The sequence below is a fragment of the Aspergillus vadensis genome, assembly GCF_003184925.1.
Source record: "Aspergillus vadensis CBS 113365 unplaced genomic scaffold BO88scaffold_6, whole genome shotgun sequence".
Lineage (NCBI taxonomy): Eukaryota > Fungi > Ascomycota > Eurotiomycetes > Eurotiales > Aspergillaceae > Aspergillus > Aspergillus vadensis.
In genome coordinates, this window is record NW_020292044.1 from 1274516 (window position 1) to 1292294 (window position 17779).

The following is a 17779-nucleotide window of genomic DNA, read 5'->3' on the forward strand; positions in this document are numbered from 1 at the left end:
GATCTCCTCCAACTTCCCCTCATCATCATTACTAACTAAGACATCCATGAGCCATCTCAGTGCTTCCCCTCATCTCTACCCAAGACACTCTAAGTGGGCCTTCGGCTGGGAGACGTGGACCCATTGGTTCCATCGATAAGCTCCTCGTCCGTTACCCCAGATTGATACCAGATAACATGACATTGACCAGCGGCTTATCACCGGAGGTTTGCGAGTGAAAGCCCATGCGCCAAGTTGATAAAAGAAACTCGCCTCGTTGTGCTTCCGATGGGATCGGATGACGGGCTTTCGGAATGAGCTGGCATCCCTTAAAAGGAGACAGCTGTCGCCAGATTGAAATTTCTCCGACGACTACTAACAACTGCTCCCTTCTTCCCCGCTGCTGCGGTCACCAAATCAACCCTCCTTTCTGAGCCAGGTTCAACATGGCGGATGAGAAGACTGAGAAGTCCCCCCCACCGATGACGGTGGATGAGGAGACTGGCACAACAGAGAAAATTGACCCGACAATTGCGGAGCACGCGAAGGATGCAGACGAGGCACTGGCGGTTTTTGAAGACCTCCATGGTGAAGTTATCACACTCGATGAGGAGACAAACAAAAGGATACTTCGGATAATCGATTGGCACATCATGCCGATCATGTGTCTTGTCTATGGAATGAATTTCTTAGACAGTTAGTGTATTCCACGATAGCCTCCCAACGTTCATACTAACGATCGGCAGAGACAACATTATCCTATGCTAGTATTATGGGCATCAAGACAGATTTGAACCTCGTCGGCGACGATTACCAATGGCTTGGCAGTCTGTTTTATTTCGGTTAGTCCAACACACTAGCAACAGGATATGTGGTAAACTGGACTGACACAACGAAGGCTACCTGGCATGGGAATACCCGACCAACCGGCTGCTCCAGAGACTTCCACTAGGAAAGTACTCTGCCGCTTGCATTATCATCTGGGGAGCGATCCTATGCTGTTTTGCCGCAGTGAATAACTTCTCTGGCGCCATTGCCATTCGGTAATTAGCCTCTTCGAAGCATTTTTCACTTCACTTACTGATTGCTATCCTCTAGATTCTTTCTCGGTGTCTTTGAAGCGTCTGTCACCCCCGGTTTTGCTTTGCTGACCTCTCAGGTGAGTGTCACAACCATCCGGCTCAGCCAATTTTCAGATCTCTTACACATAAATAGTGGTATACCAAAGCAGAGCAAGGCAGTCGAGTCAACATCTGGTTCAGCTTCAACGGATGGGGTCAGATTTTTGGTGGCTTGGTTGCGTATGGTATCGCCGTCGGGACCGACCGCCATGGCTCTTCCATTGAGCCTTGGAAGATTATTTTCCTTGTTACTGGCCTTTTGACTGTTTGTCTGGGACTGATCTTCCTCTGGGTCGTTCCAGACAATCAGCTCAACGCTAGATGGCTCAAGAAGGAAGACCGCGTCCTTGCCCTTGCGCGTGTGCGTGTCAATCAGCAAGGAATCGGAAACAAGCATTTCAAGATTCACCAAGTGAAGGAAGCTTTGCTAGACCCTATGACATGGGCCTTCTTCTTCTATGCCCTTATCGCTGATATCCCCAACGGCGGCATTACGAACTTCTTCAGCCAATTGGTTCGTTTGCCCTTACCCTGTTCAACCTACCATGTACTGACCAGTCTGGCTGCCATAGATCACTAGCTTCGGATACACGGAAGAACAGAGTCTTATCTACGGTGTCCCCGCCGGTGCCATCGAAGTCATCTCCCTGCTCGGAAGCGGCTTCCTCGGACAGTACACCAACCAACGGCTGCTCTGCAGCACGGGCGGTCTCATAGCCTCCATTATCGGCATGATACTCGTTGTTGCACTCCCTCTTACGAATAACGTTGGTCGGTTACTAGGCTACTACATGACGCTGGCAAGCGCCACGCCGTTTGTGGCACTGCTCGCCATGATTTCGTCAAATGTAGCTGGCTACACGAAGAAGACGACTGTTGCGGCAATCTACCTCATTGGATACTGTGCAGGAAACATTATCGGTATGCTTTCATCCCGGTTCGTATTCAAGAATCATCACAACTGACTGATATAATCAAGGCCCTCAAGTCTTCCGTCCCCAAGACGCACCACGCTATGTTCCTGCAGAAATTACCATCATCGTTTGCTGGGGCGTCTGTCTGTTCATTCTCGCGTTCATCTGGTGGTGGTACCGTGTACAGAACGAGAAGAAGGCACGTATCCGTGCAAGCCCTGGGTACGCGCCGATGGAGAACCAAGAGTAAGTCAAAGCATTCTCAATATTGTGGAATCCCTATCTAACCATATGTCAGATGGATGGATCTTACCGATTGGGAGAACCACGAACTTGTCTATGTTCTGTGAGAATAGCTGAATTACTTTCGTCCAAGGCCTGGTGCCTGCTAATACCATATTTGCTGATCACAATGTTCTTTTGTGATGATGTATTCCCCTTTAGTCAAGTACATAGTAGCTATGATGATACAATACTGAAGATACTATATCACATAACCCGGTGGTTGACATGTCCTGCCAATTCTCATGGCTCATTTTCCTACTAAGGTCAATAATACTAACCCCCCTAACACACCAGTATTCCATCGATGCAACCGTAGATGGGATAAAGAGGGTTTCCGTAACTCATCCGATCGGTCAAAGCGAGACTGCGGTGGATGCAGCGCAGTGGATCACATCCAAACCTCAGGCCCACTACCACCGATCGCTACCTTGGAAGAATCAAAGCCATGACTACTTCGTCATCAAATCATCAAATCGAATGACCATTAATAAAACCATCCGCTGTTGACGCACCATCCACTCAGCTGACACTAGTTATGGAATCGGTGTTATTTCATAGTTAGTGCACCGTGAGGGGAGATATCATCCTGTCGGCGATATTTCTGGCGCCGATGCGGGGATACTAACAGTAGCTGAGCCGAAACATCGATATCTCTGATACCAGGACATTCGGCAAACAACCATGATGTTATCTCTTGCTGACACACAAGTCAGGCTAATTCCGACCGTTATCATCACACTTTGTCGGCTGGCTCTGCTCAGAAATCATGGGCTTTTTCTAAGGGGCTTTTTCTCTGTGTGAGTGGGATCGACAAAGGTTCTGTCCACGTAGGAATTGGTTTGACTAGCAATTGGAGTGCCAGTCACAGCCGTTGATCGTTTTTAAAAGTCCATCTCATTGATTGTTTTTTCTTCGTTTCTTTTCTTTGTTACTAGTGTGCCGTCGGGGATTCGGAGCAGGGTCCTACTTGTCTTGCACGCTTCCAAAAAGTAATACTTGCCGTCGGAGTTTAGTTCTGCCTTTCAGGCACCCATTCATGTGGTCAAGATATCCTTGACCACTATATTAAAGCCCGAAGGCGAGACACCGCGAAATCGTCAACAGGAGCACAACAGAACCCAACAATGCATCAGCTTGGCTCACAAGACCTGCAACCAGCATTCGGTTTAGCAATACATGATTCATGGCCGGACGCTCGAAGCCCATTTCGGCAATGTAGTTGAAGCAGAAAAGATAGCTGTTTGCTCGAAGACGGTATTAACACGATAATGTGCCAGGCATATAAATGGAAGCTTGCCTAGTATATCCAGACGAGCTCAGCATGGGTAGATAGATTCCAGAGAGACCCATACTAGCTGCCTATGCGCATTAGTGAACATCTAGCTAGCATTAAATAGATGGACTTGAATTCGGATCTTTGAAACAACTTTTCATCTTCTTGGTATAAGTCAACTCTCTACGCAAAGGGCCTTTTGCCATAGTACTTTTCGAAGATGAACTTCTAAAATCACGGGATGCCAACTGGCACCCGCTCGTCAGGCCGATTTAATCGGAGCTGATTGGATTTGTTATGGTTGGTAAGACACCACATATGCTTTCAGTGCTCATGACTATCTTCTGAGTAGTGGTGGTAGAGGGTGAGTGGGTCCATATAGATTCGAAGAATAGCAGCGTACTCAATATTATTCGCCATGCGTGAAGTATCATCCTCACAGCGCACAGATCCATCATCCTTCAATAAAACCGCCCAACGAAAGCCTTTACCTATGATGAATACGATATACGATGAATATGTGGCTTCCAAGTCATTTCTCGTGAGATTACATTTCAGTCTGTTATTGGATACTGATTGTGATTGAAGGTGCATACATGAACTGAGACACTGTCCTAGCAGATCCAATACTAAAACTAGTACTCCATAGACGAACTGCTCCCGCTCGGTCCCCCTTCTTTGCTTTTTCTTTTGATAACTCCCAAACTACGATGTAACAACGGCCCCAGTCATGGTCAAAGAGCGTGACTACATGCCTAAGATCAGCAGTGTTTTGATAGATTGTAGTGGCTGGCAGAGGTAGATCGCCTTCACAACATATGCACCTACTTAGAAGTGTGCTAACTAATGCAAAGCGCCCCCCCCCCCCCCCCCTTCCGTTACAATTACCAACGAACTACGAGGAGGGGTCGGATACTACTATCACATTGCAGAAAGAGTTGCAGCGCTGAAACCGTTCACGCAAATCTCTGTACCGGTGGCAGTTACCCCTTACTGGTATCAGTGCTCAGATTTGCCCAGGTTAACTTGTCCACAGTATGAGTATAAATATGCTCCCCAATATTACTTGGTTTTGACTCTTGATCTCAGAGCATTGAAGTAGTTGGGACGAACTTGATCATCTCCTTTCACGAAATCTCTTTGTCTTGACTTTCAAAGTTCATTCAATTGACATTTGAATCAATCAAAGCAACGCAGCATGGAGATAGGCCTTTTCGGACCCAATCTCTACTGTGTCGAAAGTGGAGACGAAACACGGAAGCAGGTGGTATCCAGTATCTTGGAGATTCCTGGACTCCGAGAATCCTGGGTCCCAAGTGTTGGGCCCCAACTAATTCATCCAGAAAACCCGATAGGATGCTACGACACGCACATGAGATCAGTTATAAAGGAAGAAGGTTTGGCATGGACGCGCATCCTGAAGGACTTTTCCAACATTGTCCGTCCTGTCAAGGCGCCTCCACGCGCCGGTCTGATTCCACGCGGAAGAGTCCACCTGCGATCCATGGCTGAGGCGTACGATGTCCCAGACACTCCGGTTTGGCATGCGATTGCTGAGGTGATATATGGATACTCCTGGTGCCTAGTTGATAATAATATCTTTTGCAATGACTGCTTGCGTGGAACTGGCACCTGCGCCATCTTAGCCTCGTTTCCCGATTATTATCACTTCTGCCAGGACATGTACCCAGTGCTTGAAATGTCTGCCCAGCGCTTGGTAGAATATATCGCTCATGTTGATCGTTGCCATCCCCATGGTGGAGAACATCAGAAGGTGATGGATGCCTGGGTGGCAACCGCACAGTCTACCTATCTTGACATTCTTCACCCGAAGGCAGAGAAAATGAAAGGGCCAGAAGACGAACTGCAAAGCATCCGCTATCGCCTAATTAACTCTGCTGCTCGGGCTCTGACTCTGGAAGCAAGACTAGAGCAAGGCTCTCTGATTGGAGATGACAATACTATCGATGCTGTTGCAATTGCAAAGTTATGCATGCACGATGGATGCGATTACCGGCATGACAACGCGGCCAATGAGTTCTATAATATCATTACAATCGTCGGTTCTCACCGTGGTGTGCCGGCGAACAACATGTTCCGCCGATTTTGCATTGATGTGTGGGCTTGGGCTGTTGATAATGAAGCAGACTGGGCAATTTACATTGCTGGCCGTGTCCTGGCTTGGCAGGTCTACATGGAGCGGTATAGGACCCCAATACTCTTTGACAACTTGGTACACCACGATGCGAACAATCAGCCCACGGACGATTTTTACGGTGACCCTTTTCTCAACAGTATGAACCCGCTACCGCCTAGCTCTCATCCGCACGACTTTGACCTCCGCAACCGGTGTCGCAACAAAGATCGGTATGACGAACTTTTGCGCAACTGTTTGGCTCATTTTGAGGCCTGTCCTGGTTGTCATGAGTATGATAAGAAGACCTCCTGGGCAGATCGCGTGCCGCTCCTTGGTAAAGCATACGAGACGAAGTACACCGACTGCAGCTGCCTGAACTTCATAAGCACGTACATGATACTTGCTTGCATGGACCCGGTTTGGTGGGCTATGGATTATGCTGCTGAATATACCGGCCCAATGGAAAAGTGGTCGCCGCTTCTTTGCTGAAAGGTGACTCGATGCGAGGATTGGTGGCTATACGGACACAGTTCAAATGTCCGTCTAGATGGCTAGTAGTGATCGGCTCGAGATAGTGTGTTCGTGATTTTCTAATTTTTATCAATATTTCCCACCACATTTTATTCATAACAAGTAGTGATTGGTAGGAAGAAGAAAGAGTTTGCATCGTTTGGTGATAGTCTTTCCTGTTTTGTTCCGCATTGACCTTCCCTTGCAGCCTGGTAGTCTCTTCCACTTCATCCTATTGGAAGGCGATAATTTTCTTCAGCCCGTGAGGGATGCCAACATGCCGTTGATTCTCTACGCAATACAACTCTCACTTGACTTTCCGTGCAGTGCGTGGGATATATCTTCACAGACCTAACCTAAAATCCTGAATGGCTGATACTGATGAGCTAAAAGTCTGACTAGGGCGCTATGTGTCTTCGACTTCCGAATCCCCCAAAGCGTTATCCTCTTATCACTCAGCTTTCTGTTGTATCCAATCTATTTCAACAGCAAGCATCGCCACGCCCTCTATCAATTGCTGCAGGCTTCCTAATTGGGATGATCCCACGGCTGTCCACGTCTTTGCCTTCCTCTTCCGCTCTGCTTGATGCTTTGTTAGCTCGCTTTGACAACCACACTTGGACGCACTTCGATGTCGTTTGACCTCGTTTCTACGCCTATCTGGCTCTATCACTACATCGGCTATGAACGCTTTGAGCAAAAGCCTGCTGAATGATGCAGATCAGCCCAACAGGTGTGACATGTCGGTTAGAGACATCTTCACTCGTGGAGAAGATATTGCGTCAAGATATGGCCTGGCACGAGGTGCATCCACTGCTGGATATTGCAAAATAACGTGACCCTTGCGCAATGCTTTGAGAGAGAGATGCTGGTCAGCTGAGAAAGATAGATCGGCAAAGAAACGTGTAACAGCAGCTTTCCGAATGGTCCATCGTCGAGTCAGATCCCCGCGTTATTCTCTATTTAAACCCCAATTCCCTCTCTCTCCAGCACCCTTGATTGATTCTATCGCGCGCATCCTGCTGACAATCTGAACAATTTGCAATCCTAGTATATCGTATGCATTCAGAAGAAAAAAATGACTACGTCTGCAGCTGAGGAATATGCCTTCGACAGGAGCTGGCTTGACAACGTCCGGTATGGCTAAAGACCTGTCAACCCAAAGAGTTATCGCTATATACACCCATTCTCATACCATATAGTATCAATGCCATGCATCAGTTGGTAGGACAAGTCTACCAAGGTTACATACACCCACATATCAGCACAGAGAACCCGGAAATGAGAATCGCTGATGTTGGGACCGGCACCGGGTAAGTCCGTCACGAATACAAAGCAACCAGCCACATGCACTATACTCAGCAGCTAATAGAATTCCAGTATCTGGCTCACAGACCTATCCAATAAGCTACCAAACTCCGTTCGTTTGGATGGTTTCGATGTTTCGCTTGATGCTGCCCCTCTCCGCGAATGGCTCCCACCAAACGTGACCCTGCACTACTGGGACATAAAATCCCCCGTCCCCGAGCATCTAGTCGGTGCGTACGATCTAGTCAATGTACGATATTTCGCCATTGTCCTTCGAAACTCTGAGATCAAGGATGCTCTGAATAACTTATCCCGACTGCTTAGTTCGTACTGCCCCCAATACCCAGCAACTTACCTTGACCTCCCATCTAAGCTAAAGCGATGAACAGAACCAGGCGGCTACCTTCAATGGACCGATGTAGATATGTCTTCAATCCGACCGGTAAAGCTTCGACCTGATATAAGCGACGAACCATTAAAGCGGTTTGAGACTGTCCTTCGAGGCAACGACGAAAGGTTCTACACTTCTTGGGTACCAGACCTGGGGACTCGCTTCCAAGAAGCAAAGTTCGTCGACGTCGATGTTGATCGCAGGGACCCTCCACATTATATCGCACAATCCCTGTTCGAGTGTGCAATCGTGGCCCTTGAAGTCTCCACCAGAAACAAAGATATGGACGAGCAGAAAATCCAAGAACTGAGGGCCACCATTCGAGACGCAGCCAAGGCTACCAGAGAGGGCTCTTATATTCAGTATACCTATTATAGAGTCATTGGACGGAAGGCCACGAGTGCAGAACTATAAAGACATTTGATTCTCCTGGTGCGGTAAACAATGCCATTACTCTTATCCTCAGCCATCTGCTAGTAGGCTACTCTTCCACAACATCGCCTCTCTACCAGAATGTACATACACTATCTACTTCCGTTTAACAAGTGATCCCGACCACGATCGAATCAATTATCCTTATCATGATTTACTTTCCCACCCCTTAACCACATACACTCTTCCTCAATTACTCCAGTACCATTCAAGTAAATTTATTCTGACCCAACCAGTACTTGCAATGAAGCCAAATATCCCTGTCCTCATCCTGCGACCGGGCCAATTTCCTACTACCTACCACTTATTCAATTAACATAAACTGATCTCGCGTGTAATACATTCATTCATTCCTTTATTCTATCTTACTTCCTTTCCTAGGCCTCAGTCCGCTTCCCTTCGATTTACTTCTCTTCTTCGACCCATATCCGCTCCCTACCGTCGACATACTGCTTTCGCTCAGATAACTTCAAGATCTTCTCAATGGGACGGTACGTTAGGATCTATCTCTCCACTTGGCAGTATACAGTACAGTGTAGAATCAATACACATGCTTTCTTGTTTTTACTCGGTACGCGAAGGCTACCGTTTTTGCTTCTGATAATTATAGTTAGTCTATCTCGCTCATTGAATTTTCTCCGTGGCCTTTTTCACTAGGCGAGTGTATGCCGGTGTGAGAGATATTTTGTAGATACTGTATGTTATGGCAAAGTCGGGTGTTTATGATGTGGTTGTAGCCGAGTAGGTCGCTTTGGCTCTCCTTTTAGGACTATGGTTGGCTTGGAATGATACTATTTTCGCTTCCAAGTTGTCTGGGGATGTTGCTGACGGGAGCTCATACGCATTAACTAAACTCATCAAGTCAGAATGTGTACTCGTAGACGTCGCTCTGAAGCAGATGAAGCCACAAACTAGAAGCCAAGCGACCAGCAAATGAAGGCTTTCATGCTACTCTTCTGAGCTCGCCGATCAGCCAACCAACGTTCCGTCTGCCTTACATAGTTACTACGAGTCCAGGTATTGCACAAAATATGGCTTAATGGCTTAATTCAGTGATGGTCTATATTGAAAGTGTACTAGACGGCTCCTCTGAACTGATACTTTTCCATTGCAGTGTGTGTCCCAGGAAACAATCTAGTGCTCAGTTAGTCACACTGGTCTCCTAGAAATAATCCACTGTTGGCAGTTTACATACCAAACGATGGGTGATCATATTCCACCACAACAGCCCAACCGGCCCGTGATTCGTTGCAAGGTTATGCGAAAAGATCAATCGGTCAGTCATGCTTTCAACCCTTCACCCTATCGTCAGATATTACTTACACCCCCCTCCCCCGCGTCCGATGTCCCAGGCCCGTCCCAGCCGCCCAACCGAGGCCTGGCTCACTGCAGTGGTGAACCTGTAGAAGTCAGTCATGCAACTGGACAGCCATAGAGTGGGTGACCTGCCTGTATAGTGGATGTTGAATCCGATGCCCAGGCCCGTCCCAACCGCCCATCCGAGGCCTGGTTCTTCAAGGAGTAATACAGAAGGTGTAGTCTGTCAGCTCTTTTACCAACACCAAGCGATAGCTTAACCACGACTTACATGACCCAAAGCCCCCCCTCCCCGTGTCCGATGACTCAGGCCCGTCCCTGCCACCCAACCAGGGCCTAGTTCACCGCAGTGGTGAACCCTACAGATGTCAGTCATACATACTATCAAGAAACACCTGATGTCTTGGAAGACTTGCAGTATGAAGGATGTTGGATCCTATGTCCCAGGCCCGTCCCAACCGCCCAGCCGAGGCCTGGTCCACTGCAGTGGTGAACCCTGTAGAGTCAGTCAGCCACACATTATAAAGAAGAGATAATTCGGAAAGCTTACTATGTTGCTAAAGTTAGTTAGTATGACCCAGGCCCGTCCCGTCCACCCAGCCGAGGCCCGGTTCACTGCAGTGGTGAACTGTAGATAGTCAGCCACAAATTTATCCAGGAAAATGAGATAGAAGACTTACTGTGCTGTTGTGGTTAGTCGGTATCCCAAGCCCTTCCCATCCACCCAACCAAGGCATGATGTGTTTGTCGGGTAACACTCTACAGTTAGTCGACAATGCAGTCTTGTCCCAACTCTGCGAATCTAGCAACTTCACTTCCATGTTCCCCAACTCTCCTCCCCCTTCCGTGTCCGATGTCCCAGGCCCGTCCCAGCCACCCAACCAGGGCCTGAGGTTCACCACTGCAGTGGACTCTGTACGTGGTTAGTGACAAATCCAATCAAACGAGCAGCCAATGGGAAGACTCACTGTGTGGGATGTTGAATCCGATAGCCCAAGCCCATCCCTGCCACCCAACCAAGGCTTGGGGCCATGCAAAAGTAGAGGCAGTTAGCCCTAATCTGTAAGTCACTCATATGACTTAAGCCCCCCTCCCCCGTGTCCGATGTCCCAGGCCCATCCCGACCGCCCAACCGAGGCCTGGTCCACCACTGCAGTGAGCCTGTGGAATTTGTAGTTAGCCACACATGCGATCAGGGCAGTCGGACATCGAAGGACTCACTAAATGATGGATCCGATATCCCAAGCCCGACCCTACCACCCAACCAAGGCTTGGTTTGTTGGAGCGGTAAAACCTGAATAGTCAGCCAATTACGATCAGTGAGATGGGAATGGAAATACTTGCCAGTGCTGTGTTGTCGAAGTCTACAACTACGTCCCAAGCCCGTCCCTGCCACCCAGCCAGGGCCTGGTTCGCTCCACCATGGAGGTAAAGGCAGTCAGTCCTTATTACCATATAAAAGCCGAAGATCGAGTTACTTACTTGATCCAAACCCTCCACCCCCCCGTGTCCGATGTCCCAGGCCCGTCCCAACCACCCAACCGAGGCCTGGTCCGCTGCAGCGAACCCTACCAAGAGTCAAACACACTACAAGCAGAACGATGAGAAGTGAAAGGCTTAACTCACAATGTGATGGATGTTGAATCCGATGTCCCAGGCCCTTCCCAACCGCCCAACCGAGGCTTGGCTCACTGCTGCGAACCCTGCTAAGAGTCAAACACACTACAATCAGAAGTGGAAAGGCTGGCTTACTGTGTGTGATGATGGTGGAATCTGATGTCCCAGGCCCGTCCCGACCACCCAACCAAGGCCTGGTTCGCTGCAGCAAACCCTGCAACCTGTCAGACATACAATACACCCGGGGGAAGTGGAAGGGAGCACTCACTGTGTGATGGATGTTGAATCCGATGTCCCAGGCCCGTCCCGACCGCCCAACCGAGGCCTGGTTCACTGTGTGAACCCTGCTAAATGTCAGAAACTATGAAATAGAGAACTGAAAGAGGAGACTAACTGTGTGTTGGATGTTGAATCCGGTGACCCAGCCTGTGCCAGCCAGCTAACCAAACCAGGGCCTGGTTCGCTGGAGGCTGCAGAAAGTCAGCCACAATATTAATCAGGAGCCATAAATGGGAATACTTACACTTAGTGCTGGGTCACCTATGTCTACTACAGCGGCCCAGCCCATGCCTGAAAGCCAACCAGGGCTTGGTACGCTGGAGGCTGTTGATGTCAGCCACACTACTGTCCGTGAGCGATGAATGAGAGGACTTACCCCAGTGCCGGGTCACCGAAGTGACCCAACCCGTCCCTACCAACCAACCGCGCCTTGGTTCGCTCAAGGCTGTAAAGAGTCAGTCACACTGCTATCTGTGAGCCATAAATGGGAAGACTTGCATCTAGTACTGAGCCGATGTCTACGTGCTACGACCCAAGCCCATCCCTGCCACCCAACCAGGGCCTGGTTTGTTGTTGAGGTCTGTAGTAGACACGGAGTCAGTTATTTTTCCAGATAAGTCAGAGTCATGTTCAGGAACACGAGTACTTGCCGTGTTGTAAAAGTCGAAAATACAATGGCGACTTATGACCTTCGAGGCCCGACCCATCCACCCAACCGATGTTGGAAGAAGCTTTTCAAGAAGACTGTACAAAGTCCGTCATGCCCAGATGTGGCAGCTGGTATGACACCTTTGTGTCCGATGTCGACAGCTGAATTGCGTCGAATAGCCCAGGCCCGTCCCTGCCACCCAACCAGGGCCTGGCTTGTTGCTGAAGCCTGTAGAATATTAGACATGCACGTGCAAGGAGAGCTGTGGTTGTAATACTTACTGTAAGCCCCTGTGTAATAAACGAGCAGGTATATATAATATGGTCTTCCAGGCCCATCCCATCCACCCAACCATGGGGCCAGAGAAGTTGTCGCGCTTATTGTAAGTCAGCAAAAAAGCGAAGTTCAGCTCAAGAGTACTCACTGTGTTGTATATAGGAGTAAGTATATATAATATGGTCTTCCAGGCCCGTCCCATCCACCCAACCATGAGGCCAGACCCGTATGAGTCCTAGACGAAGTCAGTACTGACGATGTAAACAAATCAGAGAATACTCACTGTGTTGTGTTGTCGAGTTGTGCTCTGTTGTCCCAGGCCCGTCCCTTCCACCCTACCGTGGGCCAGAAGAGTTGTCGCGCCTACGATGAGTCAGTAAAACAGGATTCCAAGTCAGGGAACACTCACCGTGTTGGGTTGGAAAGTAAGTATATATAACCCAGGCCCGTCCCTGCCACCCTACCTTGGGGCCGGAGGTGTTGTCGCGCCTGTGAAGAGTCAGTAAAACAGAACGTCAAGCCAGGGAACACTCACTGTGCTGGGTTAGTAGAAAGTATGTATATATATAACCCAGGCCCGTCCCTGCCACCCTACCTTGGGGCCAGGTATGTTGATGAGCCTGTGCAAGATTAGTAAATCAAAAGACATTTGAAAGCCAACTAGGATGTACTCACTGTGTTGTGTGTGGCGTGTTGTTGTCCCAGGCCCGTCCCATCCACCCAACCTAGGCCAGTATAGTATAGGTGCTCTGTACATGTCAGCCATTTTTACCAGCAGCTGGTCAGGAGGAGAGTGCTACCTGTGGGTTACTGTGTCAGGAGAGTGTTGTTGTCCCAGGCCCGTCCCATCCGCCCAACCGAGGCCAGCCGCGTGTGGGAGTTCTGTACCAGTCAGCCAGTATGATCGGAGGTCTGTCAAAAGTACTCACAGGTCTACTGTGTTTAGTTGAGTGTCGATACCCTGGCCCATCCCATCCGCCCAACCTAGGCCAGTCGCGTTTGGGTGTTCTGTGCCAGTCAGCCAGTATGATCAGAAGCTCATCAGGGAAGTACTCACAGGTCTACTGTGTCTACTTGAGTGTCGCTACCCTGGCCCATCCCAGCCACCCAACCTAGGCCAGTCGCGTGTGGGTGTTCTGCATAAGTCAGTCATCTTCAGCAGCTAGTTAGGCGGGAGTACTCACTGGTCTACTGTGTCTAGTCGTGTGTCGGGATTTCCCAGGCCCGTCCCAGCCACCCAACCTAGGCCAGTCGCGTGTGGGTGTTCTATGAATGTCAGCAAATATCAGTAGATAACTGGGGATACTCACTGGTCTACTGTGTCTAGTCGTGTGTCGAGGTTTCCCAGGCCCGTCCCATCCACCCAACCAAGGCCAGTCGCGTGTGGGTGTTCTATGAATGTCAGCAAATATCAGTAGATAACTGGGGATACTCACTGGTCTACTGTGTCTAGTCGTGTGTCGAGGTTTCCCAGGCCCGTCCCATCCACCCAACCAAGGCCAGTGGTGTCAGAGTGTCCTATACCAAAGTCAGTCACGCTCAAAAACAGAAAGGCAAGACACATATGGAATAGATGAGTGGGTAAGTGACAGGAAATAGCTGGGATTACCTACTAGAAGATCTGGAAGGTTAGTTGGTAAGTAAAGGTAGGCTATGTGGCAGATAGATGTCAGTAGATGGCAAAAATGGCAGGAAATGGCAGGAAATGGCAGATAGATGTCAAGATATGGTATATAGATGTCAATAGATGGTAGATAGATGAAAGTAGATGTCAAGAGATAGTAGAGAGATGGCAAGTAGATGAAAGTAGATGGCAGTTAGATGTCAAGAGATGGAAGAGAAGATGAGAAGAAGAAGAGGAAGAGAAAGGCAAAGAGATGGCAGAAATATGTGGGAGAAGAAGTTTCCAGCCTCTCTGGGGGGGCAAGGGAAGAGTTTTAAATACCAGTGAATCTTTCCCTTACGACATGGTGAATAAACCAGCTTGATATGACTCTGTCACAGTTCTGAGTTCATGGTAGCAATCCCATGAAAATCTCAGCAGATTTGGACGTAAATGTAGTATCGTTAGCATCAGGATTCTGCAACATGAGGGAGTTGGGTACTAACAATAGGTCCTATAGCTCTGCAAATCCATGGGAAACGCTTGTAGATGAGTCCAAAACGGGAGTATATGGCCAGAAGGCTCTGGCTGTATATCCACATAGATTGTCAATGTTGCAACTTGGTTCTCCTTGGGTTGTGTCAGGGTGTGAATGGGAAGAAGCTGGAGTGAAGTGGTCGACGAAGAGTCAGTCTACTATGGGAGTAACACCTGCCGTATCGGGTAATGAGACGCGACTACCTTGTCTTGTCACTTCACGAGCAGAACAGCCTCAATACCGGAATAAAGAACTACAGTACAGTATAATACAACAAGACGAGTGTTACTGCTCCATCCCCACAATGGGAGTAGGAGATTTCACGTTTCGTAGGGAATTGTTTACTCTCGAGGTATAGCTTCGGCCGAATTGAGTCGCTATAGTTCTTGTTGAATGAGTTCCATGGTACTACAGCCGAGAGCCAAGGTTTTCACCAGGTCTGGTCTAAGTATAGAATTGAGGCTCCTACCCAGTGAAGTATACTACATCCAGCTGGGTATTAGTAGTAACATAACATAGCTTTATGATTCTCCCTGGTCTATCGTCGGCCAAGATCACAAAAATTGATGAGTCTTTAGCAAGCGAGTCTATAGCAGCTCAAAACCCTCGCGACTACATAAGAAGAAACAACAGATCCTACATTATAACAGCCCAAGAATACTTGGATATCCTGGAGCAAACAGAAGCTGTCGACACCAGCGAATACAAGGTAGTATTTCGGGCGTATAAAAACGAGCTTTAAACAACGGAGGTGTATTCCGGCAGCCATCACCATTAAATCAGGGACTTCCCGACGGGTTGCTAAGAGAGAACTGAGTCAAATATAGAAGCAGCCGTTCATATATTGTATGGTTTATATTACTACTGTAGCATGGCTTCCTAAGTCTACGAGACATAGTGACGTTGTAGTAGGAATGCAATTCCGCTTGATCATGTCGATATTAGTACCACATCAGGCTACAGAAATATATACTATTAGTACTACTGACTACTAAGCGCCAGCCAGCCTCTCAATACTAGCAAGCAGATATAGCATCTCAAAGGAATAGAACTAGTTCTACAGGTCTACTCATGTCACATACCACGTAGATATAATCCCAGCCCCCATGCTGGTAACCCACGTGCTATCTGTCTCAAGACCTCTCGACACGTTATATGCATGCAGACCAACAGAGAATTATAGAGAAAGGCCGAGCGTAGGGCATGCCAAGACGTCACTAGTGGTGGAAAGCCAAGATCGACGGTGGCCACGCAGCTTCGGGGATTATCTGGCGGGGAGGTTTCTCGAAGATTGTCAATCGATTGGCTAGTATTGCATCCCCGGGTTAGTAGTTCACTTGAGTATGGAGAAGGCACAGCGGGAATGGTACGTATCTCGCCCGAGCGACCAAAGTAGCACCGCACAGTTCTGGATCACGAAAGATGAAGATCACAGGATTGCGGTGTGGTGGAAGTCATTGGAGGGCAATGGCGGTAAGTGAAACTGGGCTTGGCAATGCTGGCACATGAGATAGCGCCGATGTGGTTTGGGAAGCAGGAAGTTTTAAGTTTTGTGTGCCATACGGGCGCCTGGAAGGTTCGGTCAGGCTACAAGCTACAAGAGGGAGGATACCCAAAATTGCGGCAGAACTTGGATGCAGTGACGATAGTAGTAATCTGCAGGCAGCGTCATGGTGGGGTTTCACAACAGGGAATGTTGCTGTTTGAGATAGCGCTTACTGGATTCTTGGAGGAGGGGAGGTTGTCTGGGGAGAATTTAAGACACGCACACACTCCCACTTACACATTGAGAGAACTAATTTCAGTAGAATCTATCAGAATGAGTATACTATCTTCATTCACGGCAAAATTCTAGCAAACAGACTATTCCATAAATTATTGTTGAACTCATCTGCGCCTGCAATAACTGGCGGTGAAAAAGCAGCAGCCGTGGAATGAGCGACGGGCGGGGCGACGAACCACAGATTGGCTGGCAGGAGACACTAAGTCGATAGTAGTAGTAAACAATCCAATGGATTCGCTTCACACTCCCCAGTGGACACAGTCTGGATCCCCAATGGCCCCCCTCTTTGCAAGCAAGGGAAGGTACTAACTGAAGTACTTTACTGCCAGTCTGCCAGGGCAATTAATGGTGCAATCATCCAGCTCACTAACATTCACACCATCGCGTGGAAGGATTTAGCTGGAGGGGCTAAACGGGGACACTAGAATATTTCCACGGGTGGGAAACTCCAAAAGGTACCTTGATCCCCCCCCTGGTGGCTGATGGTGCTGATTGGAGACCATCACTCCATTGACATGCAGGGACATGATCCAACTACTAGTACTAATCCCTCTTGTTAGTATTATCCGGGAGTCTTATTGGTGAACTGCAAGGGGGAGGAAATCTCACCAGCAGCAGCACACACACACACACACACACACACACACACAACACGGGGGGTGGTGACATGCCCCGCTGCAAAGAAGAGAACAAAAGATGATAGATCGGTCTTTTGGACCTATCACACTGAATCTTCAATAGTATTAACTTTCGGGCGAGAGACTATGCGGGGAGGCTTTTCTTTCTTTGGGCCTTCAAAGCAAGTTGTTTCGATTTCTCATTATGCTTCGTGCTTGACTATTTCAGGACGGGTTTGCTGAACTGGCGTCAACCCCGATTCTACACAGGGATACGATCATCTGGCAGTTCCACACTCTTAAACTAAAAGTAGCCCGTGTTTAAAGATTGAACCGGTTTGGTCTGCCGCCGGGGAGGGTCTTGCAGGCGCTTGCAAAGAAACTAAAGTCGAAGTTGGCATGCCTGGTCGGTGAACCTTTAGTTCATCTTTCGTAGTCTAGTTCTACTTATAATAAGACCTGTCTCGAACCCACCCCTTAGTTAACTAACTATCTATCTATCTATTCATCCCTTCCTTGCCAGGTGCATTCATTCATCCCGCAAATCCTTCCCCCCTGTCTTTCATTTTCTTAGAGCAACCCCTACACTGTACATCGTGACTATCCCTAAAACGTGCTGATGATCCTCGTGTTCTGAAGATCGACTGACCCTCATCATTTGTCCCTTGCCAGCAGCCAACTACTACTTCCCCCCTCCCCTCTCAGAACCCTAATCTTATCGGGTTCTCTCTGTCCTCCTGACATACTCCC

The 17779-nt window shown here is 48.5% G+C and overlaps 5 protein-coding genes across 5 annotated transcripts; 4 read left to right on the forward strand and 1 right to left on the reverse strand.

The window, feature by feature from the left end:
• Positions 1-55: 55 nt before the first annotated feature.
• BO88DRAFT_362172 (allantoate permease family MFS transporter) lies at positions 56-2483 on the forward strand. The gene is made up of 8 exons (XM_025703908.1): positions 56-675; positions 726-821; positions 878-1022; positions 1078-1138; positions 1195-1614; positions 1673-2021; positions 2080-2260; positions 2313-2483. The coding sequence occupies exons 1-8, from the start codon at positions 426-428 to the stop codon at positions 2362-2364; spliced, it is 1554 nt and encodes a 517-aa protein (XP_025565133.1). The 5' UTR covers positions 56-425; the 3' UTR covers positions 2365-2483.
• Positions 2484-4770: 2287 nt separating this feature from the next.
• On the forward strand, positions 4771-6227 carry BO88DRAFT_486637 (uncharacterized protein; the record flags this gene model as incomplete). Its single annotated transcript, XM_025712471.1, has 1 exon — positions 4771-6227. One exon carries the CDS (start codon positions 4771-4773, stop codon positions 6196-6198), a length of 1428 nt encoding a protein of 475 aa, XP_025565134.1. The 3' UTR covers positions 6199-6227.
• A 1070-nt stretch (positions 6228-7297) lies between these two features.
• BO88DRAFT_424063 (class I SAM-dependent methyltransferase) lies at positions 7298-8332 on the forward strand (the record flags this gene model as incomplete). The annotated part of the gene is made up of 4 exons (XM_025708707.1): positions 7298-7356; positions 7422-7532; positions 7600-7850; positions 7917-8332. 4 exons carry the CDS (start codon positions 7298-7300, stop codon positions 8330-8332), a joined length of 837 nt encoding a protein of 278 aa, XP_025565135.1.
• A 1237-nt stretch (positions 8333-9569) lies between these two features.
• On the forward strand, positions 9570-10069 carry BO88DRAFT_249352 (uncharacterized protein). Its single transcript, XM_025702201.1, has 2 exons — positions 9570-9758; positions 9808-10069. Exons 1-2 carry the CDS (start codon positions 9609-9611, stop codon positions 9925-9927), a joined length of 270 nt encoding a protein of 89 aa, XP_025565136.1. The 5' UTR covers positions 9570-9608; the 3' UTR covers positions 9928-10069.
• BO88DRAFT_479533 (uncharacterized protein) lies at positions 10004-14052 on the reverse strand (the record flags this gene model as incomplete). The annotated part of the gene is made up of 27 exons (XM_025712084.1): positions 10004-10026; positions 10050-10163; positions 10218-10224; positions 10348-10580; positions 10636-10722; positions 10889-10961; positions 11150-11235; positions 11294-11389; positions 11420-11498; positions 11553-11617; positions 11679-11754; positions 11808-11880; positions 11940-12008; positions 12086-12208; positions 12253-12440; positions 12494-12502; positions 12637-12723; positions 12772-12851; positions 12898-12977; positions 13024-13027; positions 13084-13108; positions 13164-13235; positions 13418-13496; positions 13546-13624; positions 13673-13676; positions 13799-13880; positions 13925-14052. 27 exons carry the CDS (start codon positions 14050-14052, stop codon positions 10004-10006), a joined length of 2121 nt encoding a protein of 706 aa, XP_025565137.1.
• Positions 14053-17779: the final 3727 nt, after the last annotated feature.